Here is a 24398-nt window from a genome sequence, read left to right as displayed (position 1 = left end):
GTAGTCAGAGAGGAAGAATAACTAATAAATCATAACCTCATCAAGCTTCAAGAAAAGAAAGACTGAAGAAGACAAAGCGACCAAGCGCTCCTCAAATGATGAAAACCTCTAAAGAAAACCTTGAGAGAGAAAACCTCGATAGAGAAAACCTCTAGAGAGAAAACCTCTAAAGAAAACCTTGAGAGAGAAAACCTCTATAGAGAAAACCTCTAGCGAGAAAACATCTAGAGAGAAAACCTCTTAAGAAAACCTCTAGCGAGAAAACATCTAGAGAGAAAACCTCTAAAGAAAACCTCTAGAGAGAAAACCTCTAGAGAGAAAACCTCTAGACAGCAATGTGAGTTATGAGAGTCTGTGCTGTGGCGGGACAACAGGAAGCTGTTACCTGTCATGTTGACCCAAATATGATTGTAACCCTGTTTCCTGTAGGGATGATGGAGAATGACCCTATGTTGACCTCTGACCCCACTTAGCCTGGTCTGACAGGAAGAGACTGACTGACCACTGTGGAGTTAACTCAATGCGACTCTCTTTTAAGAAGTCCCGTAAATTTTAAAAGGTCAAAAACAGCTAAGCTCTTGTCATCTTTGACTGTTGGTAGCGCTTTACATTACGCCATGTAATTAAATGTTAATAACATGGTAATAGTATAGTAACAACAAGTTATAGTTCCTTACAATATAAAAGAACATTATATTGTCGTTTCTAGGTTCTACTATTGAGAGCAAGGTGAACTCCCTCCCAGCTTGCCCTATCCAGAGCCTTATACCCCTGCCCCCTGCCCTGTCCAGAGCCTTATACCCCTGCCCCCTGCCCTGTCCAGAGCCTTATACCCCTGCCCCCTGCCCTGTCCAGAGCCTTATACCCCTACCCCTGCCCCGTCCAGAGCCTTATACCCCTACCCCTGCCCTGTCCAGAGCCTTATACCCCTACCCCTGCCCTGTCCAGAGCCTTATACCCCTGCCCCCTGCCCCCTGCCCTGTCCAGAGCCTTATACTCCTGCCCCTGCCCCGTCCAGAGCCTTATACCCCTGCCCCCTGCCCTGTCCAGAGCCTTATACCCCTACCCCTGCCCCGTCCAGAGCAATATACCCCTGCCCCCTGCCCTGTCCAGAGCCTTATACCCCTACCCCTGCCCCGTCCAGAGCAATATACCCCTGCCCCTGCCCCTGCTTTGTCCAGAGCCTTATACCCCTACCTCAGTCAAGTGATTGACAACTCCCTGTCTGCCTTTCCTTGTTCAACCACTGCATTCAGTTGCCTTTGCCTTGCGTTCCACAGCTTTGACACCCCCAATCCCTCCTCTGCACATGCACACACACTCACACACACTTGTAAAAACAACCTCTCACCCCCTTCCTTCTCTCTCTCTCTCTAGCCGTTGGGTTTGGTGGAATACTTCCATCAGATAAAGAGAGCTTATTCTATGGCAGCCATTCTCCTTGACTTTCACAGGCCTTTTCACTCTTTCATTCACTTCAAACCATCTTTTGGCGCGCTCGGCTGAATGTGGCAAGTCCATCACGGGTGAAGGGGGTGCGAGAGGGGCTGAAGGGGCTAAAGGAGGAAGCCCCGAGCCCCTCCCCCTTCTCCAATCCCCCCACTTCAAAGTTGGCCTGCATTCATTAATTGCCCTTTGAATTGATATCAGAGGGTCACAATAGGGGTGTGAAAGGAGAAAGAGGTTTTAATGAAGCATAGAGCCCCCATTCATTTGCAGATAACTATGTTTTTATGCTTGGAATGTCATCATGCACTGCATTATTTTTAAAAGAAATATGCGAGGCGGAGGAGTAAGGGAGGGGGTGTAGGGGAGGGGGAGTAGGGGAGGAGGAGAGGAGGAGAGGAGAGGAGAGGAGAGGAGAGGAGAGGAGAGGAGAGGAGAGGAGAGGAGAGGAGAGGAGAGGAGAGGAGAGGAGAGGAGAGGAGAGGAGAGGAGAGGAGAGGAGAGGAGAGGAGAGGAGAGGAGAGGAGAGGAGAGGAGAGGAGAGGAGAGGAGAGGAGAGGAGAGGAGAGGAGGAAAAGGACAGAGAGAGCCCGAGGCGAGGGTTAGTGAGAGTGATTTGGTGCTCCCCCTTGCCCCCTGTGCCCAGGGACACACTGAGTGACACATTCCTCAGACAGACTGACATTCCCCATCATCGGATGGTCATGTTATTTAGGGCAGTCGCCATTTTTCTCTATATCAGAGGGGTTTGGTTAAATGCGGAAGACACATTTCAGTTGAATGCATTCAGTTGTCCAACTGACTTGGTATCCCCCTTTCCCTTTCCTTTCCCTTTATAGCCTCAGTCTAACTCTATTTAGCCTGAGTCTGACTCTACATAACCTCAGTGTAACTCTGTATAGCCTCAGTCTAACTCTATATAACCACAGTCTACTGTAACTCTATATAACCTCAGTGTAACTCTGTATAGCCTCAGTCTAACTCTATATAACCACAGTCTACTGTAACTCTATATAACCTCAGTGTAACTCTGTATAGCCTCAGTCTAACTCTATATAACCACAGTCTACTGTAACTCTATATAACCTCAGTCTAACTCTCTATAGACCCAGTCTAACTCTGTTTCTCTGACGCTCTAAGCCTTAAAACAACAAACAATGAACGGGCACTCAACACTCTAATCATTTTCATGTTCCAGACACACTCACATATTGTACATTTTCCATAGAGCTTCTTCGCCCTACTTTGATCGTTGCTAGAGAGCGTAGCGACAACCATTAACGTGCCAGAAATTAATATTATTTACAGCTTCTCGTATAGAACACAAGATGTAAGAACCGAAGATGTCAAAGTTGTCACGTTTTCTATAACTGTCTTGAAAGAGCTACCTTTATGAATGTATGAATCAGGGGCGCAACTTTCACTGGGGACGGGGGGACATGTCCCCCCCCCCCACACATTCTGAAATTGCATTTTTGTCCCCCCCCCCTCCCCCCCCCCCCCACACATTCTGAAATTGCATTTTTGTCCCCCCCCCCTCCCCCCCCCCCCCCCCCAGTTTTATCATTAGAATGTGATACAAAATGAAGCAACGGTGTGCTTTAGGACCATGCAGATGCCTCCAGGCGGTCGGGTAAGCTGTTTGGAGTGTTTATCTGACTGGATTAAAATATATATATATATATATATACAGTTGAAGTCAGAAGTTTACATACAGTTAGGTTGGAGTCATTAAAACTTGATTTTCAACCACTCCACAAATGTCTTGTTAACAAACTATAGTTTTGGCAACTACTTTGTGCATGACACAAGTAATTTTTCCAACAATTGTTTACAGACAGATTATTTCACTTATAATTCACTGTATCACAATTCCAGTGGGTCAAAAGTTTACATACACTAAGTTGACTGTGCCTTTAAACAGCTTGGAAAATTCCAGAAAATTATGTCATGGCTTTAGAAGCTTCTGATAGGCTAATGGACATCATTTGAGTCAATTGGAGATGTACCTGTGGATGTATTTCAAGGCCTACCTTCAAACTCAGTGCCTCTTTGCTTGACATCATGGGAAAATCAAAAGAAATCAGCCAAGATGAAGTAAGGTTAAGTATAATATGAAATATGAGAGAGGAGGAGAGAGGGGAGGGCCGCTGTGTACATTATCAATCATTAGCTCCATTTCTAGGGTTAATTAACTCAATGTTAGCCTTTTAGATTCTGTCACGGATTCTGCCGAGGCTGCTCCTCCTCCTTGCTCGGGCAGGCTTTGGCGTTCGTCGTCCCCGGAGTACTAGCTACTGCCGATCGATGTTTCGGTGTTTGTCTTGTTCTGTCTTGAGTGGTTACACCTGTTCGCTATTATGTTTGATTGTAGTCCCTATATTTACCCATGTCTCTCGTTTGGCAATTGTGTGTTATTGTTTTGTGTCGAGGCTGTATCGGCATTGCTGTTTGTCGTATACCTGTATTTTGTTTTCCTCCCTGTTAGGAGGTTTTGGTTTTTGCATGTTCTTTACATTTAGTAAAGTACGTCTGCTAGTATCTCAGTGTCCTGCGCTTGACTTCACTCACCGCATACACGTCGCCATTGACAGATTCATCCTTGGGAGCAATTTCCAAATGTCTGAAGGTACCACGTTCATCCGTACAAACAATAGTACGCAAGTATAAACACCATGGGACCACGCAGCCGTCATACCACTCAGGAAGGAGACACGTTCTGTCTCCTAGAGATGAATGTACTTTGGTGCGAAAAGTGCAAATCAATCCCAGAACAACAGCAAAGGACCTTGTGAGGATACTGGAGGAAACAGGTACAAAAGTATCTACACTGCTCAAAAAAATAAAGGGAACACTAAAATAACACATCCTAGATCTGAATGAATGAAATAATCTTATTAAATACTTTTTTCTTTACATAGTTGAATGTGCTGACAACAAAATCACACAAAAATTATCAATGGAAATCAAATATATCAACCCGTGGAAGTCTGAATTTGGAGTCACCCTCAAAATTAAAGTGGAAAACCACACTACAGGCTGATCCAACTTTGATGTAATGTCCTTAAAACAAGTCAAAATGAGGCTCAGTAGTGTGTGTGGCCTCCACGTGCCTGTATGACCTCCCTACAACGCCTGGGCATGCTCCTGATGAGGTGGCGGATGGTTTCCTGAGGGATCTCCTCCCAGATCTGGACTAAAGCATCCGCCAACTCCTGGACAGTCTGTGGTGCAACATAGCGTTGGTGGATGGAGCGAGACATGATGTCCCAGATGTGCTCAATTGGATTCAGGTCTGGGGAACGGGCGGGCCAGTCCATAGCATCAATGCCTTCCTCTTGCAGGAACTGCTGACACACTCCAGCCACATGAGGTCTAGCATTGTCTTGCATTAGGAGGAACCCAGGGCCAACCGCACCAGCATATGGTCTCACAAGGGGTCTGAGGATCTCATCTCGGTACCTAATGGCAGTCAGGCTACCTCTGGCGAGCACATGGAGGGCTGTGCGGCCCCCCAAAGAAATGCCACCCCACACCATGACTGACCCACCGCCAAACCGGTCATGCTGGAGGATGTTGCAGGCAGCAGAACGTTCTCCACGGCGTCTCCAGACTCTGTCACGTCTGTCACATGTGCTCAGTGTGAACCTGCTTTCATCTATGAAGAGCACAGGGCACCAGTGGCGAATTTGCCAATCTTGGTGTTCTCTGGCAAATGCCAAACGTCCTGCACGGTGTTGGGCTGTAAGCACAACCCCCACCTGTGGACGTCGGGCCCTCATACCACCCTCATGGAGTCTGTTTCTGACCGTTTGAGCAGACAAATGCACATTTGTGGCCTGCTGGAGGTCATTTTGCAGGGCTCTGGCAGTGCTTCTCCTGCTCCTCCTTGCACAAAGGCTGAGGTAGCAGTCCTGCTGCTGGGTTGTTGCCCGCCTATGGCCTCCTCCACGTCTCCTGATGTACTGGCCTGTCTCCTGGTAGCGCCTCCATGCTCTGGACACTACGCTGACAGACACAGCAAACCTTCTTGCCACAGCTCGCATTGATGTGCTATCCTGGATGAGCTGCACTACCTGAGCCACTTGTGTGGGTTGTAGACTCCGTCTCATGCTACCACTAGAGTGAAAGCACCGCCAGCATTCAAAAGTGACCAAAACATCAGCCAGGAAGCATAGGAACTGAGAAGTGGTCTGTGGTCACCACCTGCAAAACCAGTCCTTTATTGGGAGTGTCTTGCTAATTGCCTATAATTTCCACCTGTTGTCTATTCCATTTGCACAACAGCATGTGAAATGTATTGTCAATCAGTGTTGCTTCCTAAGTGGACAGTTTGATTTCACAGAAGTGTGATTGACTTGGAGTTACATTGTGTTGTTTAAGTGTTCCCTTTATTTTTTTGAGCAGTGTATATCCACAGTAAAACGAGTCCTATATCGACATAACCTGAAAGGCCGCTCAGCAAGGAAGAAGCCACTGCTCCAAAACCGCCATAAAAAAGCCAGACTAAGGTTTGCAACTGCACATGGGGCCAAAATCGAACTTTTTGGAGAAATGTCCTCTGGTCTGATGAAACAAAAATAGAACTGTTTGGCCATAATGACCATTGTTATGTTTGGAGGAAAAAGGGGGTTGCTTGCAAGCCGAAGAACACCATCCCAACCGTTAAGCACGGGGGTGGCAGCATCATGCTGTGGGGGTGCTTTGCTGCAGGAGGGACTGGTGCACTTCACAAAATAGATGGCATCATGAGGAAGGAAAATTATGTGGATATATTGAAGCAACATCTCAAGACATCAGTGAGGAAGTTAAAGCTTGGTCGCAAATGGGTCTTCCAAATGGACCCATTTGGGGTCCCCCGCTACTCAGGCGAAGGCTGGAGCTTCTATACAATTTAATATGTGGGCACACACTGGATTAGTGCCCGGAGGAGAGAGGGAGGGAAAGAGGGAAAGAGGGAGAGAGGAGGAGAGGGAGAGAGAGGGGGAGCGAAGAGAGTGAGCGAGGAAGAGAGATGGGAGAGGGGGGTAAAAGTCAATACCTTGACTTTGGAAGCATACTTCCAAAGTTGTGGCAAAATGGCTTAAGGACAACAAAGTCAAGGTATTGGAGTGGCCATCAGTTACACCAGCTCTGTCAGGAGGAATGGGCCAAAATTCACCCAACTTATTGTGGGAAGCTTGTGGAAGGCTACCCGAAATGTTTGACACAAGATAAACAATTTAAAGGCAATGCTACCAAATACTAATTGAGTGTATGTAAACTTCTGACCCACTAGGAATGTGATGAATGAAATAAAAGCAGAAAATAAATCATTCTCTCTACTATTATTCTGACATTTCACATTCTTAAAATAAAGTGGTGATCCTAACTGACCTAAGACAGGGGATTTTTACTAGGATTAAATGTCAGGAATTGTGAAAAACTTAGTTTAAATGTATTTGGCTAAGGTGTATGTAAACTTCCAACTTCAACTGTATTATGTCCCCCCCACTTCTAAAACCAAAATTGCGCCCCTGGGATGAATCTACTGCTGGATATTTTAATTGTGAGATTGTGTTTACAAGGTGAAAATCACAGAGAAGAGCTAAAGTGTGAAGTCTATTTAAGAGTATACAAGGAATGTGCCATGAGTGGACTCAATCATGTCATCTTACTGAGTTTCCCTATAGTCTAATTCTTCTGTTCCTTAAGATGAAATGCACATACAACTCAAACTTTCACTCAAAAACATAAATGCATGACTTGTGTGAAGCTTCAGTGACATGCGTGCATCAGCCATTATTTGGAATGTGCCTTTGGAGTGTCACTGAATCCGTGAAGATAAGTGATTCTCAGCAGGCAGCATCTTTAACACCTTAATACATAAGAACCGGAACAATATGATGTATATTGGAAGGTGATATGGGAACTTGACCATGGATCTATGCTACAGTATAGGGTTTCCAACTTCAATGCCTCTTAGCAAACCCTCATCTCACCACTCTTCACCACCCTCCCTCTTCCAATACCACTGTAAGACAATGATGAACATCACAAATCAAACATCAGAAGCCATGCAGAACATAACTCTGCAAACACTCACACACTAAATACACAAACCTAACCCCTAATACTCTCTCAAACCCTTCTCTTTTACCCCCCTCTCCCATCTCTCTTCCTCGCTCACTCTCTTCGCTCCCCCTCTCTCTCCCTCTCCTCCTCTCTCCCTCTTTCCCTCCCTCCCTCTCTCCTCCGGGCACTAATCCAGTGTGTGCCCACATATTCAATTGTATAGAAGCTCCAGCTTTTGCCTGAGTAGCAGGGGACCCCAAGATCCTCAACTTTATTTACACAAACAAAGTCCTGCTCAGTTTCTGTGACAAAAGCAGCTAAATCTTTTGGCCCTTTCATGTATTGTCAGCTCTTGGTTCCCTTTTGTCCTACAGCTATTGGCCTGGCTCTGGGCACAATGAGGCTGGGAGAATGGCAGCAGATTGGCAGAATGCGCCTCAATAAACCTAATTATGACATGATGACTGCGCTCACCATGGCAGGTTTTCAAAGATCCCAGACTTATTCAATTAGCCCTTTCCAGGAGTCCCTTTCACAAAATAAAGTTATCCCCCTTTGACTGTTCGTCTTTCAGATGGGGAATTTTGTGTGTGTGTGGGTATAAATGGAAATGTGCTGGTCCAACAAGGCTCCTCTGTATGTATCATCAGTGTTATTCAGGCTAATTTTAATTAGCGAAGTAAGGTTAAGAAGATACACTGGAAATATGAGAGAGGAGGAGAGAGGGGAGGGCCGCTATGTACATTATCAATCATTAGCTCCATTTCTAGGGTTAATTAACTCAATGTTAGCCTTTTAGATTCTGGAAGGCAGAGCAACTACTATATCCAACCCCTGCTAATGGTTATGCAGGAACTGTGCCAAATTAGCAAATATGCACAGTAGGCATATAGTGAGACTGGAGCACTGACTAGACATATGGAAAAGTATTTTCTAAAGAGTGGCAGAAATGTGTTCAACTATTGTAATTCTAAGTGGAAATGATTTTCTCTGACACATGAATTGAGAAAGATAGCCTGCCCTACTGTATACTTTCAAGTCAAACTGCACGAGCATTTATTCCAAGCACATTTGGCGCGTGAGGAAATACTTGCGCGTCACGATGGGACACGAGACTGCAATTTAGGGTGCTTGAGATTTCCGAAACACATTTCAGTTGTTTTTTTCCATAGACAAATAAATCCAAACGAGCTGCCTTTGATGTGGACACTTAAGGGAAACGACAATGAAATCTGAACGACCAGGGGCTCAACTAGTGCTCCTCCCTCGCACAACGATGGTCTCAACAAACATCTACTTCATCAATGTTTGACCCGCTTGGCTGAAAAAAAGTCATTTTCAGATTGTAATTGCGGTTATAAAAACAACATTCCAAATGAGGCCTGACTGAAAAAACGCACGAAAATAGTGGACACCACAGGTCTCGAAAAAACAAAAAGTCCTTTAAAAAAGGTCGAGAAATTACGTTGCTGGCATCCCATACAAGCCAATCTCTACAGTGCCACAATAGCTTAGTCCTCAGAACCAAACACCAACCAATTTGGAATGTGCGGTCATTACAACTCTCATTACCTACGCATAATAGCCTAAACCATGCATTAGTTAGAGTCAACTGATATTAGTGCAAACGTTAAGTGTGCCCGTTTCAAGTCAAAGCATTGTCCTGGCAAAAGTCATTTACATTTTTCGTTAACCCTTAGGGTAAAATGAACACTTGACAGATATGAATGGAAATAGGATACCAAACTGACTGACGTATAGCGAGCCCGAATGAGCACAGGACAACGTTTCTAACGGAAACTGATACTCTATTAGGCTTATTATTATTAATTTATAGCCTACATTTTGGAATTAATAAAACTATGTGACATTTATTGGCAACCAAATAAAGACAAATATCAGAGGGGTCATTGGCTTAACGGACAACTTAATTTTAGGGACTTTTCTACAACAACTGACTTTCTTTTGTTAGCGGTTGCACTCCTGAAAATGAACCATATATATTAAACGAATGTGAGCCGCAGGCATAGAGAGAAAGAGAAGGAAACCGAGGGAGAGGGGCGGGTTCCCTCTCCGGATGAAAGTAACATGAAATAAAGGGCTCGATTTAATCCGCTTGAAGAGATTTTGAGAGCGGAAGGGGGTGAGAGCATGATGGGTGAGTATTGCAGCAGTGCGCATGACGAGTGGCGAGTTCCATTGTGACCGCCGCTCGAGGCCAAGCGCGCCTCTCGGGGGAGAACATTGGTCCCCATTCACCAAAGGAGTCTTTAATACACTCCCTCGATCATTAAATGTGACATAGCACAATATCAAATCATTTAGAAGACATTATTAATGTTTAAGAGGGCAAGAATAGGGCATCAAAGACTTAATAATAGACCATACAGAAAGACATGTTACTAGCCAATTGTACATTTATATCATTAGGCCTATATTGGTAAGAAAAATATATTGTGCAACAATTTGTACTTATAAAAATAATAAATAAATGTTATATATATATATATTAGGCCTATGAGTTAAATTATTAATAACCATCAAGTAGCTATGCATATATTTTGGAAAATATTTGTCATTTTATGAGATATAATATTTTGTCAAAGCCTCATATGAGGCTGCTACACAGAAAATATAATTTATTATCTTGTGGCATTGGAAATTGTAACATGACTAAATTAATTATTAAGTTACATTAACTAAAAAACTTAGGCTAATATAAAAGTGTTGAGATCACGAACCAGACGCATCAACAAAAAAACTATAACTTTTAAACATTGTGTAAAAGATGTGAGTGTGCACAAAATGTGTAACCTGAGTGCACATAATACACAAAAAGTTAGTATTTTCGTAAACCATTATGTCGGCAATGCTCTGCATGTCCAAAATGAAAAGTAACACATTATCAATAAGTTTAATTCAAATCAAATCAAATCAAATCAAATTTTATTGGTCACATGCGCCGAATACAACAGGTGCAGACATTACAGTGAAATGCTTACTTACAGCCCTTAACCAACAGTGCATTTATTTTAAACAAAAAAAGTAAGAATAAAACAACAACAAAAAAGTGTTGAGAAAAAAAAGAGCAGAAGTAAAAAATAAAGTGACAGTAGGGAGGCTATATATACAATAGAATAAAGTGACAGTAGGGAGGCTATATATACAGGGGGGTACCGTTGCATAGTCAATGTGCGGGGGCACCGGCTAGTTGAGGTAATATGTACATGTGGGTAGAGTTAAAGTGACTATGCATAAATACTTAACAGAGTAGCAGCAGCGTAAAAAGGATGGGGTGGGGGGGCAGTGCAAATAGTCCGGGTAGCCATGATTAGCTGTTCAGGAGTCTTATGGCTTGGGGGTAGAAGCTGTTGAGAAGTCTTTTGGACCTAGACTTGGCACTCCGGTACCGCTTGCCGTGCGGTAGCAGAGAGAACAGTCTATGACTAGGGTGACTGGAGTCTTTGACAATTTTGAGGGCCTTCCTCTGACACCGCCTGGTATAGAGGTCCTGGATGGCAGGGAGCTTTGCCCCAGTGATGTACTGGGCCGTACGCACTACCCTCTGTAGTGCCTTGCGGTCAGAGGCCAAGCAGTTGCCATACCAGGCGGTGATGCAACCAGTCAGGATGCTCTCGATGGTGCAGCTGTAGAATTTTTTGAGGATCTGAGGACCCATGCCAAATCTTTTTAGTCTCCTGAGGGGGAATAGGCTTTGTCGTGCCCTCTTCACGACTGTCTTGGTGTGTTTGGACCATGATAGTTCGTTGGTGATGTGGACACCAAGGAACTTGAAGCTCTCAACTTGTTCCACTACAGCCCCGTCGATGAGAATGGGGGCGTGCTCAGTCCTCTTTTTTTTCCTGTAGTCCACAATCATCTCCTTTGTCTTGGTCACGTTGAGGGAGAGGTTGTTGTCCTGGCACCACACGGCCAGATCTCTGACCTCCTCCCTATAGGCTGTCTCATCGTTGTCGGTGATCAGGCCTACCACTGTTGTGTCGTCGGCAAACTTAATGATGGTGTTGGAGTCGTGCCTGGCCATGCAGTCATGGGTGAACAGAGAGTACAGGAGGGGACTGAGCACGCACCCCTGAGGGGCCCCCGTGTTGAGGATCAGTGTGGCAGATGTGTTGTTACCTACCCTTACCACCTGGGGGCGGCCCGTCAGGAAGTCCAGGATCCAGTTGCAGAGGGAGGTGTTTAGTCCCAGGATCCTTAGCTTAGTGATGAGCTTTGAGGGCACTATGGTGTTGAATGCTGAGCTGTAGTCAATGAATAGCATTCTCACGTAGGTGTTCCTCTTGTCCAGGTGGGAAAGGGCAGTGTGGAGTGCGATAGAGATTGCATCATCTGTGGATCTGTTGGGGCGGTATGCAAATTGGAGTGGGTCTAGGGTTTCTGGGATTATGCTGTTGATGTGAGCCATGACCAGTCTTTCAAAGCACTTCATGGCTACAGACGTCAGTGCCACGGGTCGGTAGTCATTTAGGCAGGTTATCTTAGAGTTCTTGGGCACGGGGACTATGGTGGTCTGCTTGAAACATGTTGGTATTACAGACTCAGTCAGGGACATGTTGAAAATGTCAGTGAAGACACTTGCCAGTTGGTCAGCACATGCTCGGAGTACACGTCCTGGTAATCCGTCTGGCCCTGCGGCCTTGTGAATGTTGACCTGCTTAAAAGTCTTACTCACATCGGCTACGGAGAGCGTGATCACATAGTCGTCCGGAACAGCTGGTGCTCTCATGCATGCTTCAGTGTTGCTTGCCTCGAAGCGAGCATAGAAGTGGTTTAGCTCGTCTGGTAGGCTTGTGTCACTGGGCAGCTCGCGGCTGTGCTTCCCTTTGTAGTCTGTAATAGTTTTCAAGCCCTGCCACATCCGACGAGCGTCAGAGCCAGTGTAGTATGATTCAATCTTAGACCTGTATTGACTCTTTGCCTGTTTGATGGTTCGTCGGAGGTCATAGCGGGATTTCTTATAAGCGTCCGGGTTAGAGTCCCGTTCCTTGAAAGCGGCAGCTCTACCCTTTAGCTCAGTGCGGATGTTTCCTGTAATCCATGGCTTCTGGTTGGGGTATGTACGTACGGTCACTGTGGGGACGACATCATCGATGCACTTATTGATGAAGCCAGTGACTGATGTGGTGTACTCCTCAATGCTGTCTGAAGAATCCCTGAACATGTTCCAGTCTGTGCTAGCAAAACAGTCCTGTAGCTTAGCATCTGCGACATCTGACCACTTTTTTATTAGCCGAGTCACTGGTGCTTCCTGCTTCAGTTTTTGCTTATAAGCAGGAATCAGGAGGATAGAGTTATGGTCAGATTTGCCAAATGGAGGGCGAGGGAGAGCTTTGTATGCGTCTCTGTGTGTGGAGTAAAGGTGGTCTAGAGTTTTTTCCCCTCTGGTTGCACATTTAACATGCTGGTAGAAATGAGGTAGAACGGATTTAAGTTTCCCTGCATTAAAGTCCCCTGCTACTAGGAGCGCTGCATCTGGATGAGCGTTTTCCTGTTGATTAATGGCCTTGTACAACTCATTCAGTGCAATCTTAATGCCAGCATTGGTTTGTGGTGGTAAATAGACAGCTATGAAAAGTATAGATGAAAACTCTCTTGGTAAATAGTGTGGTCTACAGCTTATCATAAGATACTCTACCTCAGGCGAGCAAAACCTTGAGACTTCCTTAGTATTTGATTTTGTGCACCAGCTGTTGTTTACAAAAATACAGAGACCGCCACCCCTCGTCTTACCCGAGTCTGCCGTTCTGTCCTGCCGATGTAGCGTATAGCCTGCTAGCTGAATGTTGTCATTGTTGTCATTCAGCCACGACTCCGTGAAACATAAGATATTACAGTTTTTAATGTCCCGTTGGTAGGATAACCGTAATCTTAAATCGTCCATTTTATTATCCAAAGCTTGAACGTTGGCTAATAGGATTGATGGGAGAGGCAGTTTACTCGTTCGCCGTCGGATCTTTACAAGGCACCCCGACCTACGTCCACGGTATCTCCGTCTCTTCCTCACGCGAATGACGGGGATCTGGGCCTTGTCTGGAGTCTGTAGAATATCCTTCGCGAACGCCTCGTTGAAAAAAAAGTGTTCGTCCAACGCGAGGTGAGTAATCGCTGTCCTGATATCCAGAAGCTCTCTTTGGTTATAAGAGACGATGGCATAAACATTATGTACAAAATAAATTACAAATAACGCGGAAAAACACACATAATAGTACAATTGGTTAGAGGGCTGTAAAACGGCAGCCATCTTCTTCCGGCGCTGTTCTTCTCCAAAAAAAAAAAAAAAAAAAAAAAAAAAAAAAAAAAAAAAAATTCATCTCGCCATTAAATCAGCGTGTTAAGCTGATTTGAAAGTATTTTTTTTAAATATCAGTTAGGCTTATACACTATAGTTGTGTGTGTGTGTGTGTGTGTGTGTGTGTGTGTGTGTGTGTGTGTGTGTGTGTGTGTGCGTGCGTGCGTGTGAGTGAGTGAAAGAGGGCTTGAGAGGTTCTGAATGGCAGTCGGCTTCTTTAGACGACCTAAAAAGATTCCAAAAGAAACATTTTGTAGGTAAAAACGGCCATTTCTCCATGGTGAACAGTCTCTAGACCTAGCCGGAGCAGCGACTATTGGCGGACCTGAATAATTCATCCTTCATTGCGGGCTCATAATGTATTTTCTCGGCCTTTTGTTGGGAAGCTCCCTCTCCTTTTCTGACTGAATTATAAACAGGTTGCCTTCTTTTATGGCGACCAAGCTGCTGCGAAGCCAGGCTTTGTCCGCGCGTAACCGAAGCGTAAGTCTCAATGGACTCTCGCGCCTTTGTCTCCCAAGTTCATCCTCAAGTGTCCGATTGTGTGCTCGAGGCCTGGCTTTGTGAGGGATGGTACTGTTATACAAATGTTTGATCAACTCATTTGGGACGTTTTGTCTCCTCCAACTCCCCGTCTTTTCCTCTAATTTGTTTCACCGTGCCTGCATTTTACAGTAGGGCAAAGAGAGCAGCTGCATTGAGATGGAATAGGCCTGCGAATTCGTTCATAATAAATTGTAGGAAACCGTAAAAAGGGATGTTATGAGATTTCTTTGTTTAAAATACACCATGACAATTAGGGGTTGAAAACTTTTTTGGTTCTTTTTTATATACTTTTGATAAGGGATATTTCCTCAAACATTACAACGGGGCTATGTGCATCTCGATTAAAATGTATGTATAAGCCTAATAACAATGTTATTAGTATGATAAAGACATTTTAAAAAGTAGGCCTGTAGGCCTACAAGGTAAAGGCTAGCCTATATACAAGCAAAGTGGTCTAGCATAAACAATTAAATAAATACAATGGAAATACATGTAGCAGAAGTAGAATATGCACAGGCTATTCGAATAAATCTATAGGATATTTTGTATGAAGAACATTCGACTGATTCGAGGCCTGACCCTTACGTTTTGTCGGTAACAAATATCATGTGTGTTGCCCACTTTGTGCAAGCACGCGTGGTTACACAATCGTTCACTTTTCATTTTTTCATTATCTCTCTCTCTCTCTCTCAAACTCACACACACACACAGGGGGCAATCCTCCCTTTCCCACAAAAGCTATCACCTGCTGTTTGAATTATCGTAACGCCTCATGGGACAAGCATTAGCAGGAGATATATGGTCGATAAAGAATTCAAAACAATCCAGTGAACTTTATGACTGTCGACAAAGGAAGACACTCTCCCTGTGCTTTCATCACATCGAAAACAACAACTTTACAACAACTAAAACGTTTTAGAGTAAAAGACAGACTAGGCCTATCTACCTCACAAAGTCTAAAAATGAATGGCAACCCGTAAGGACTGGTGACACCCATGGTGAAAATGTAGGCCTAGCCAATAACACCGAGTCAGCATATCAAGAATGATTTCTGAAAATCAGTAAGCTTACACAAAACAAGATGAAAACCTTTATCTGTCCATCTTTGTTGACTTGAATAAACGAGAGGTTTCCTCACCGTTTCAAAGAACATTAAAGTGCACAGTGGAAGCATTTAGGCCTGTGTATGAAGGGCCTTCACCTTTATGCAACAAGTAACTGCCTCACGCAAGTTGTCTATAGAAGAGAGAAAATGTGTTATATATTCATTTATGATTGCACTCACATCGGTCTCCTAAAATGCCCTCGATGCTGTGTTTGGCCCGCCGTTCGTGTTCTTCTAATTCCTTTTTCTCGATTTCATCTTCATCATCATCGTCATCTCCCTTCACTCCGAATTTACTCCTCATGATGCGACTGATAGAGCTCACTGTGTTCGAAGAAATTACAAAGCACTGATTAATAAATAATCAACAGGAAAAGTCGAAATAAAAGTTCAACAATCTGCACTCATTTGCTTTTACTTTTTCTTCTAATCTACCGTGATAAAGCATCAAATAAATAGAACTTGTTATCAACAGATGCACCATTAAAAAAATATATTGACTTTAGCGTCGATAATTGCATTGCAATAATTGTTATGATTATATCTTAACTTAAACTTAACATGGCAATTATATTATAACAGTTATTATTTCCCGCAGCCATAGTTTTCAGCAGTTGTTTACGTTTCAGAGTAAACTGTTTTTTATTATGGTAAAATGTGGTTATTGAGAAGGAAAATACATTAGGCCCATTATGTTAAATAAGACGATGATGATGGTGATGATGATGACCATGATGATGATGAACAATCTACGGCTGCAGGTGAAGATTGCACCCATTTAAATGGGCAGCAATTATGACAGAATGCAGACGTTTCCTTTTACCTGATGGAACGGTGTTCCGGTCACATATCCCATCCATCAGTAATTTATCCCGAATCTCCCAGCTAAACATACCCGGGTTGTCCCGCTTGTACTCCTCTATTCTCTTCTCAACATCAGGCGTCGTCCCCTGCTAAGGAAACGACAAATCATATCATCGTTAATTAATGAAGGCATAATTTTTTTTTTTTTTTTTTTTTAGTCATTTTAGCAGACGCTCTTATCCAGAGCGACTTACAGTTAGTGAATACATATTTTTTTGTATACTGGCCCCCTGTGGGAATCGAACCCACAACCCTGGCGTTGCAAACGCCATGCTCTATCAACTGAGCTACATCCCTGCCGGCCATTCCCTCCCCTACCCTGGACGACGCTGGGCCAATTGTGCGCCGCCCATGAGTCTCCCGGTCGCGGCCGGCTGCGACAGAGCCTGGATTCGAACCAGGATCTCTAGTGGCACAGTTAGCACTGCGATGCAGTGCCTTAGACCACTGCGCCACTCAGGAAATAATAAACAGCTCATATCTACTTACACTGTCTACTTGCACTCAGCAACACAATATAGGCCTCTTACATGCTTTCCCAACCTGTGGCTTGTTACATTTTAACCCAACATGTCATACCTCGAGAAAACAGTTTTAAGAGAAGAATAAAATGAATGACATTACAAAACCCAACACTTTCGCCAGTCATAGAGCTGCTCATGCTCCCTTTCTTTTACCTTTGATTTGCTTCCCCCGATGGCCCCGGGTCGGATGGAGCCGGTCTCCTGGTACCGGCAGAGGATTTTGGAAACGCAACCGTGAGAGACGCGGAGCTGACGGGAGATTACGCACGGCCTGATTCCATGGTGGGCCATTTCGACGATCTTATGGCGGATATGGTTGGGCAAAGGTCTGCCATTTATGAACACTCCCCCGAGCTGGTTCATTCTGCCTTGGCCTAACGGGGTAGAGACTGAGTAAAAGAAAACACAAAATGGTCACCAGATGGCTTCATGATTATAAACTATAGGCCTACAACACAACAACTAACATTGATTCCATCATAGGCTACTAATAACACCACAAGGCTACTACAAATAAAAGTCGTTTAAACTGAAAGGTTTGGTAACAATAAAAGGCCTTAAAAGTTGCCTTATGTAATGATACTATATGTTATGTTGTAATATAGAGAGGTGTATAGCCTACTTATATGACCCTGTAAACATTCTGTAAATAAACAAATACTTTGTTTTCAGAGATTAGGAGATGATTCAATTAATACTTAAATTAATAGTCCCCTGTAAACAAATAGATACATACAAAAAGGTATGTCAATAACGACTACAAAACAAACCAGATGATAACGACGAGGATAACAGTTCAATCCACTATGCATCCGATAACCGAAATGAAAAGAACATTGAAAAATGAAAAATGAAACATGAAAATAACATTACATTTTAATTGTGTTACTTCTCAATTTAGCGTGTCAATCCCAAAGTATTATTTAAAAAAAAAATACAATTGGATACGACCAAGTTTATGTTAAGGTGGGGGGCTTGTGGGGTAGGCTACATAATTTAATTCACAGAGTAACCTATATTAATAATCACTCCTTAATTATTACGCATCGAAGCCCAAATCTTCCCACAAACAGTGCTCAAAAAGTTGTTTCGACTTTTGATTTTACCTTCCAGTGGGAAACCACTGTGGGGGTAGTTCTGAGCCAGCATAGGGCGCATCATCCTTGGTATTGCCCCAGCCAACGCAGTCATACCTCCACAACCCTACGCCTTCAGCTAACCTCCCGCCAGAGAGGAGAACGGGGAGCTGCCGACGATGGCGCTTGACCAGTGGGGGAAATTCTGAGTAAAAATGCCCTGTATTCCAATTCGTGGAAGGTTAGCCTTGATATGGTAGTCACTGGACTAGACAGGAACCAGCGTCCCGGGAGGAAAAAAAACACTCCCGCCTCCCGAAGAAAAGAGCCCAAGTTACCTAACCAGGAAAAACTGGAGGTAGACTTCTGAAGAGTGCGGCTATGCGTTGCTTTTTCACCAGTCGAGAGGCATTTGGATACGTGAGGGAATCTGCGATGTCATCAAGAATCATGCAAGTGATGTTGTTGTCGCTGTTGTTGTTGACACACGTTCAGAGTGAGAGAAGATGGTCAAAACCCAGAGGAACAGTTATTAGTTGTGCTGTACTTCTTTCCCGTCAGTGATCCAGGCTCTGTGATTGGTTTAGAGGAGGCAGAACCGGCTCTTCCGCGTGCGTAATGATTGGCTGACGGTGCAGGAAACTTTCTTCCTCCGAGTTGTTGTCAGAGACGTTGCTTGGGACAGGACTGAGGAACGGTCTTCAATCATCTCATCGACAGATGTGACATCACCTCAGATCATAAATTCGATTAAATATACAGATGCGTAGAGTTTTAGATGTTGCCGTATTGATTAATCGCTCAACATACAACAGTGTTTAATTTAAGGTATTTTTTTCCTCGAGCGCATGCACCAATTTGTTCTCACTCCATGGCCTGAAGATAACACAAATTCTGCAAAAGTTAGTGCACCTCGAGGAATTTATTGTCGCTTTTAGATTGCGCACTACCAATAGGAGAGCCGTCTGACGGGGACTCGCGCCCCAGCAGGGTACGACGCCAGTAGAGCGGTAAATAACGTCTGCTCTGCTGACAGAGACGTTACAATTGTGTTGTTGGGCATTTATTTATAGTTGTCTTGCAAGTTGAAAAGACACGTATCCCTATAGGCAATTGCACAAGGAAGGGTCATTGCCGTCTCTCTCGCTCTCTTTCTCTCTCTCTCTCTTTCGCAATTAAATTAAATTCAAAGGGCTTTATTGGCATGGGAAACATATGTTTACATTGCCAAAGCAAGTGAAATATAATAAACAAAAGTGAAATAAACAATCAAAAAGGAACAGTAAACATTACAATCAAAATAGTTTCAAAGGAATAGAGACATTTAAAATGTCATATATTATGGCTATGTACAGTGTTATAACGATGTGCAAATAGTTAAAGTACAAAAGGGAAAATAAATAAACATAAATATGGGTTGTATTTACAATGGTGTATACAGAGAGTTCTTCACTGGTTGCCCTTTTCTTGTGGCAACAGGTCACAAATCTTGCTGCTGTGATGGCACACTGTGGTATTTCACCCAATAGATATGGGAGTTTATCAAAATTGGATTTGTTTTGGAATTCTTTGTGGGTCTGTGTAATCTGAGGAAAATATGTGTCTCTAATATGGTCATACATTTAGTAGGAGGTTAGGAAGTGCAGCTCAGTTTCCACATCATTTTGTGGGCAGTGTGCACATAGCCTGTCTTCTTTTGAAAGTTTGGCTGCTGTGCAGGGCATTGTAGAAGAAGTGAAAGTAGCAATGCTCTTTAGACAAATTCAGACAAAAACCCCTCTTCCCTCCACTGTCCATCTAAAGGAGCTTATTTTCAGTTGGTTAGCTGCATGTTTGCTTTTAGATTTCATTCCTTTAGTCCCAAGAGTATATAGAGTATGATATGATCACTTTTGGATGGTAATGGTATTTGGATGATGTTGGAGTAAGCGTGTAATTTTTTTGTCATACATTAATCCCATGGCCTTGTTTTATTTTTGGCTGATATTTTCAAATTCAATAAGTAACATACACATGCCATTTTAAACCCTACATACACTACATGACCAAATGTACGTGGACACCTGCTCGTCGAACATCTCATTCCAAAATCATGGGCATTAATATGGAGTTGGTCCCCCCTTTGCTGCTATAACAGTCTCCACTCTTCTGGGAAGGCTTTCCACTAGATGTTGGAACATTGCTACAGGGACTTGCTTCCATTCAGCCACAAGAGCATTAGTGAGGTCGGGCACTGATGTTGGGCGATTAGGCCTGGCTTGCAGTCGGCATTCCAATTCATCCCAAAGGTGTTCAATGGGGATGAGGTCAGGGCTCTGTGCAGGCCAGTCAAGTTCTTCCACACCGATCTCATGCTGAAACAGGAAAGAGCCTTCCCCAAACTGTTGCCACAAAGTTGGAAGCACAGAATTGTCTAGAATGTAATTGTATGCTGTAGCGTTAAGATTTCCCTTCACTGGAACTAAGGCGTCTAGCCCAAACCATGAAAAACAGCCCCAGACCATTATTCCTCCTCCACCAAACTTTACAGTTAGCATTATGCATTCGGGCAGGTAGCGTTCTCCTGGCATCTGCCAAACCCAGATTAGTCCGTCAGACTGCCAGAAGGTGAAGTGTGATTCATCACTCCAGAGAACGCACTTTCACTGCTCCAGAGTCCAATGGCGGCGAGCTTTACACCACTCCAGCCGACGCTTGGCATTGCAAATGGTGATCTTAAGCTTGTGTGCGGCTGCTCGGCCATGGAAACCCATTTCATGAAGCTTCCAACAAAAAGTTATTGTGCTGACGTTACTTCAAGAGACAGTTTGGAACTCGCTAGTGAGTGTTGCAACTGAGGACAGAAGATGTTTACACGCTAAACGCTTCAGCACTCAACGGTCCCGTTCTGTGAGCTTGTGTGGCCTACCACTTCGCGGCAGAGGCGTTGTTGCTCCTAGACGTTTCCACTTCACAATAACAGCACTTACAGTTGACCGTGGAAGTTCTAGCGGGGTAGAAATTTGACGAACTGACTTCTTGGAAATGTGGCATCCTATGACGGTGCCACGTTGAAAGTCACTGAGCTCTTCAGTAAGGCCATTCTACTGCCAATGTTATGTCCATGGCGAGTGCATGGCTGTGTGCTCGATTTTATGCTCCTGTCAGCAATGGGTGTGGCTGAAATAGCTGAATCCACTAATTTGAAAGGGTGTACACATACTTTTGTATATATACTGAACAAAAATATAAATGCAACATGGAACAATTTCTAAGATTTTACTGAGTTACAGTTCATATTAGGAAATCAGTCAATTTAAATAAATAAATTAGGCCCTAATCTATGGATTTTACATGACTTGGCAGGGATGCAGCCATGAGTGGGCCAGAGAGGGCATAGGCCCACCCACTTGGCAGCCAGGGCCAGCCAATCAGAATTTGTTTTTTGCAACAGCTCTGGTGGACATTCCTGCAGTCAGCATGCCAATTGCACGCTCCCTCAAAACTTGAGACATCTGTGGCAGTGTGTTGTGTGACAAAACTGCACATTTTAAAGTGGCCTTTTATTGTCCCCGCACAAGGTGCACCTGTGTAATGATCATACTGTTTAATCAACTTCTTGATATGCTACACCTGTCAAAGGAGGAATGCTCACTAACAGGGATATAAACAAATTTGTGCACAAAATTTGAGAGAAATAAGCTTTTTGTGCATATGGAAAATGTCTGGGATTTTGTTATTTCAGCTCATGAAACATGGGACCAACACTTTACATACACTGTTGCATTTATATTTTTGTTCAGTATATAAAGTGTAAGTACCCTCTTCATCGATTTGGTGAATAATGTAGGCCTATAATTTATTGTTTTGTAAGCATTTTCTTTTCTTTGTGTGTCGTCCCAAACACCACCCACCCAGGTGCCGAGGTGCGCTAGAACCGTATTAGCTCGCCCACCATGGCAAGAGGTGAAACGTTGACGCGGGACCTGAGGGCATAATGCACATTTACAGGCTAAATGGACATTTAAATATTGACACTGTTATTAAGGCCTCCGTGATATTTAGAATATGCATATGTAGCCTACATAATACCAATAACACATAGGCCTATGCTTGCTGCTAGTGCCAGTAGCCTTGCTAATAGCAACTACAGAAGAGGTTTGACCAAATTGATGTTGAAGACGTGCTACTCCCTCTCCGGATTTTGGAAATGTGTATTTACCGTTTTGAGGATTGTTTCGTTTTTTCTAATGACAAAAGGTTATTCTGAAACGTGTGCCCTTGTAAGGGTATTTGAACGAATTAATGCTCCACATGACGCACTTGAAGACAACAGCCACTAGTTGGAAGGCACCAGACGCACCTGATGTTCCAATTCTTTTGTCTTTACCTCCACCTCTCCAACCCCGTGAGGTCACCTAGGAGAAAAGAGAGCACAGCGGGGAGATCGAACGTAAGCACTATCATAGTTCTCTTATTTACGCAGAAAATATGTATCCCACTGGCTTTAGATTTACTCAATTAACATTAGCCTATTTTGTACCCTTGAAAAGACAACTTAAATGTTGTCTTTCTGTTAGAACGCGCGTGGACAATAGCTGCGCGCGGTGTAGAAAATACATTTAAATAGCCTATTTGAACACGGGAAATTGTCAAATATGGATGACAAAAAATATTAATAGTCATTGATGTATTGCTTTTATATTTCCATAAAAAGCCTATTTATTTAATCTACCATTTTTACAGATCAATTCGATGGTATTAAAATGTATATTGGCACATGTCAATATGAAGTTGCTGGTGAGAACATACTTGTAAAGAATATAATGATCACATTGATGATGTCGTTTATGGAAGGCTTTGACGGGCTACTCTATTATGACAATTTTCCTAAATATAAATATTTTAGTTTAAGAACATCAAAAGTAATATTACCAATACCCCAGATACTCAGTTTGGCCTACCTTTTAGTGAAATTACAGGATTTTTTACTTTACACCTAATACTGTCATCCCTCTTGGACATTCTGGCAAAACATTTATCTTAAAATTCCTAACGTGGCGATTTCGGGGGTCATTGAACTTATTGAAACTGGATATTGTACCCTAAAAGAACTGATAGAACGAAGGAAAACAGAGAGCGATGATGCATACCTCAACCTTCTTGAAAGCAACACAGAATCTCCGTGTCTAATCCATTACCGGGGATGAAATTCAAAGTCAGAAATTTTCGCTTGATGAGAACTAAATTAGTTGCATCACAGAAAAAAAACAACGAATTAAAATAATGCATATAGGCTAACTAGAAGACTGACCTCCGAGATTGTTTAATACAAAGTTATATAAAAACATGCCAAACGATGTCTCTAAATGTTTTACAGTGTTTATCATGATATAAATGTTTAAATGAAATATAAAGTAGTACCATATTATGAGTTATCACGTAATTGGTTTGCAATGATGCTAAATGTTGGAATTTGGGGATGTTGTTGTAATTATGTTCAACCAGGGCGATGTATAGGCTATATTGATAGCTATTTATGGTTCAGTGTTCAACCATTTAACACATAAGGATCATGTTAGAAGAATTCAATGAGTGAAAACATGTGTTTTCCCTGACAAGTGGAGACATGGGAAAGCAAATTATGTTTAATCAAACAGAAAAATGTGAGGGATGAATGGATAGTTGGTTGGTAAGAGAGGGAGTTTTTTTTTAGCAATGACAAAACTTTTGAGATGTTATCATCACATGCTGTAAAACAGGGGTGTCAAACTTCTGAATCAGGGCCTCATATACTAGCAGATTTTCATCCTTGCATAAAGGCCTAGACAATTCAATTGACCTGAGAAAATGATGGAAAGAATAAGAAGGAAAACAAGGGAAGGGGAGAATGAATGAATAAAGAGAAGCTCAGCTAACTCCCTCTTCCCCTGATCCTCCAGGTCACTCAAACCACGGTGGTTACAAGCCATGTGGATTGCCTGGTGGTGGAAGATATTACGTGTCACGATATCATGTGGAATGAAATGTTTTGTCATTTAGCAGACGCTCTTATCCAGAGCGACTTACAGTTAGTGAGTGCATACATCATTTTTTTCATACTGGCCCCCGGTGGGAATCGAAACCCACAACCCTGCCGTTGCAAACGTCATGCTCTACCAACTGAGCTACATCCCTGCCGGCCATTCCCTCCCCTACCCTGGACGACGCTGGGCCAATTGTGCCCCATGGGTCTCCCGGTCGCGGCCGGCTATGACAGAGCCTGGATTTTTTTGGTTCCAGGTAAAACCCTTTTGGGTTCCATGTAGAACCCTTTCCACAGAGGGCTCTACATGGAACCAATGACTGGAACCCAATATGGTTCTACCTGGAAGCAAAAAAGGTTCTCCTATGAGTCCAGCCGAAAACCCCCTTTTGGAACCCTTTTTTTCTAGTCTAGTAGTCTATGTTGTGTCTACCACCAGAGGGTGTCTGTTAGTCCAGACAGACGG

General features: G+C 43.4%; 1 protein-coding gene across 1 annotated transcript in view; it reads right to left on the bottom strand.

Annotated features, from left to right (window-relative positions):
* The window catches only part of LOC311101281 (paired box protein Pax-3-A-like), a gene marked incomplete at its 3' end in the record, with an annotated part of 34633 nt that extends 16374 nt beyond the window's left edge, over window positions 1-18259 (bottom strand). The window contains exons 1-4 of the mRNA XM_084142411.1: window positions 17959-18259; window positions 17006-17241; window positions 16288-16417; window positions 15645-15788 (exon numbers count right to left, since the gene is read on the bottom strand). Coding sequence (XP_083998537.1) covers window positions 15645-15788; window positions 16288-16417; window positions 17006-17241; window positions 17959-18043 — 595 coding nt within the window. The 5' untranslated portion in view covers window positions 18044-18259. The remainder of the gene's footprint in view (window positions 1-15644; window positions 15789-16287; window positions 16418-17005; window positions 17242-17958) is intronic.
* Between the last annotated feature and the right edge of the window lie 6139 nt (window positions 18260-24398).

This window comes from Coregonus lavaretus, assembly GCF_964263955.1.
Source record: "Coregonus lavaretus genome assembly, chromosome: 26".
Lineage (NCBI taxonomy): Eukaryota > Metazoa > Chordata > Actinopteri > Salmoniformes > Salmonidae > Coregonus > Coregonus lavaretus.
This window is presented reverse-complemented; position numbering and strand designations above follow the sequence as displayed.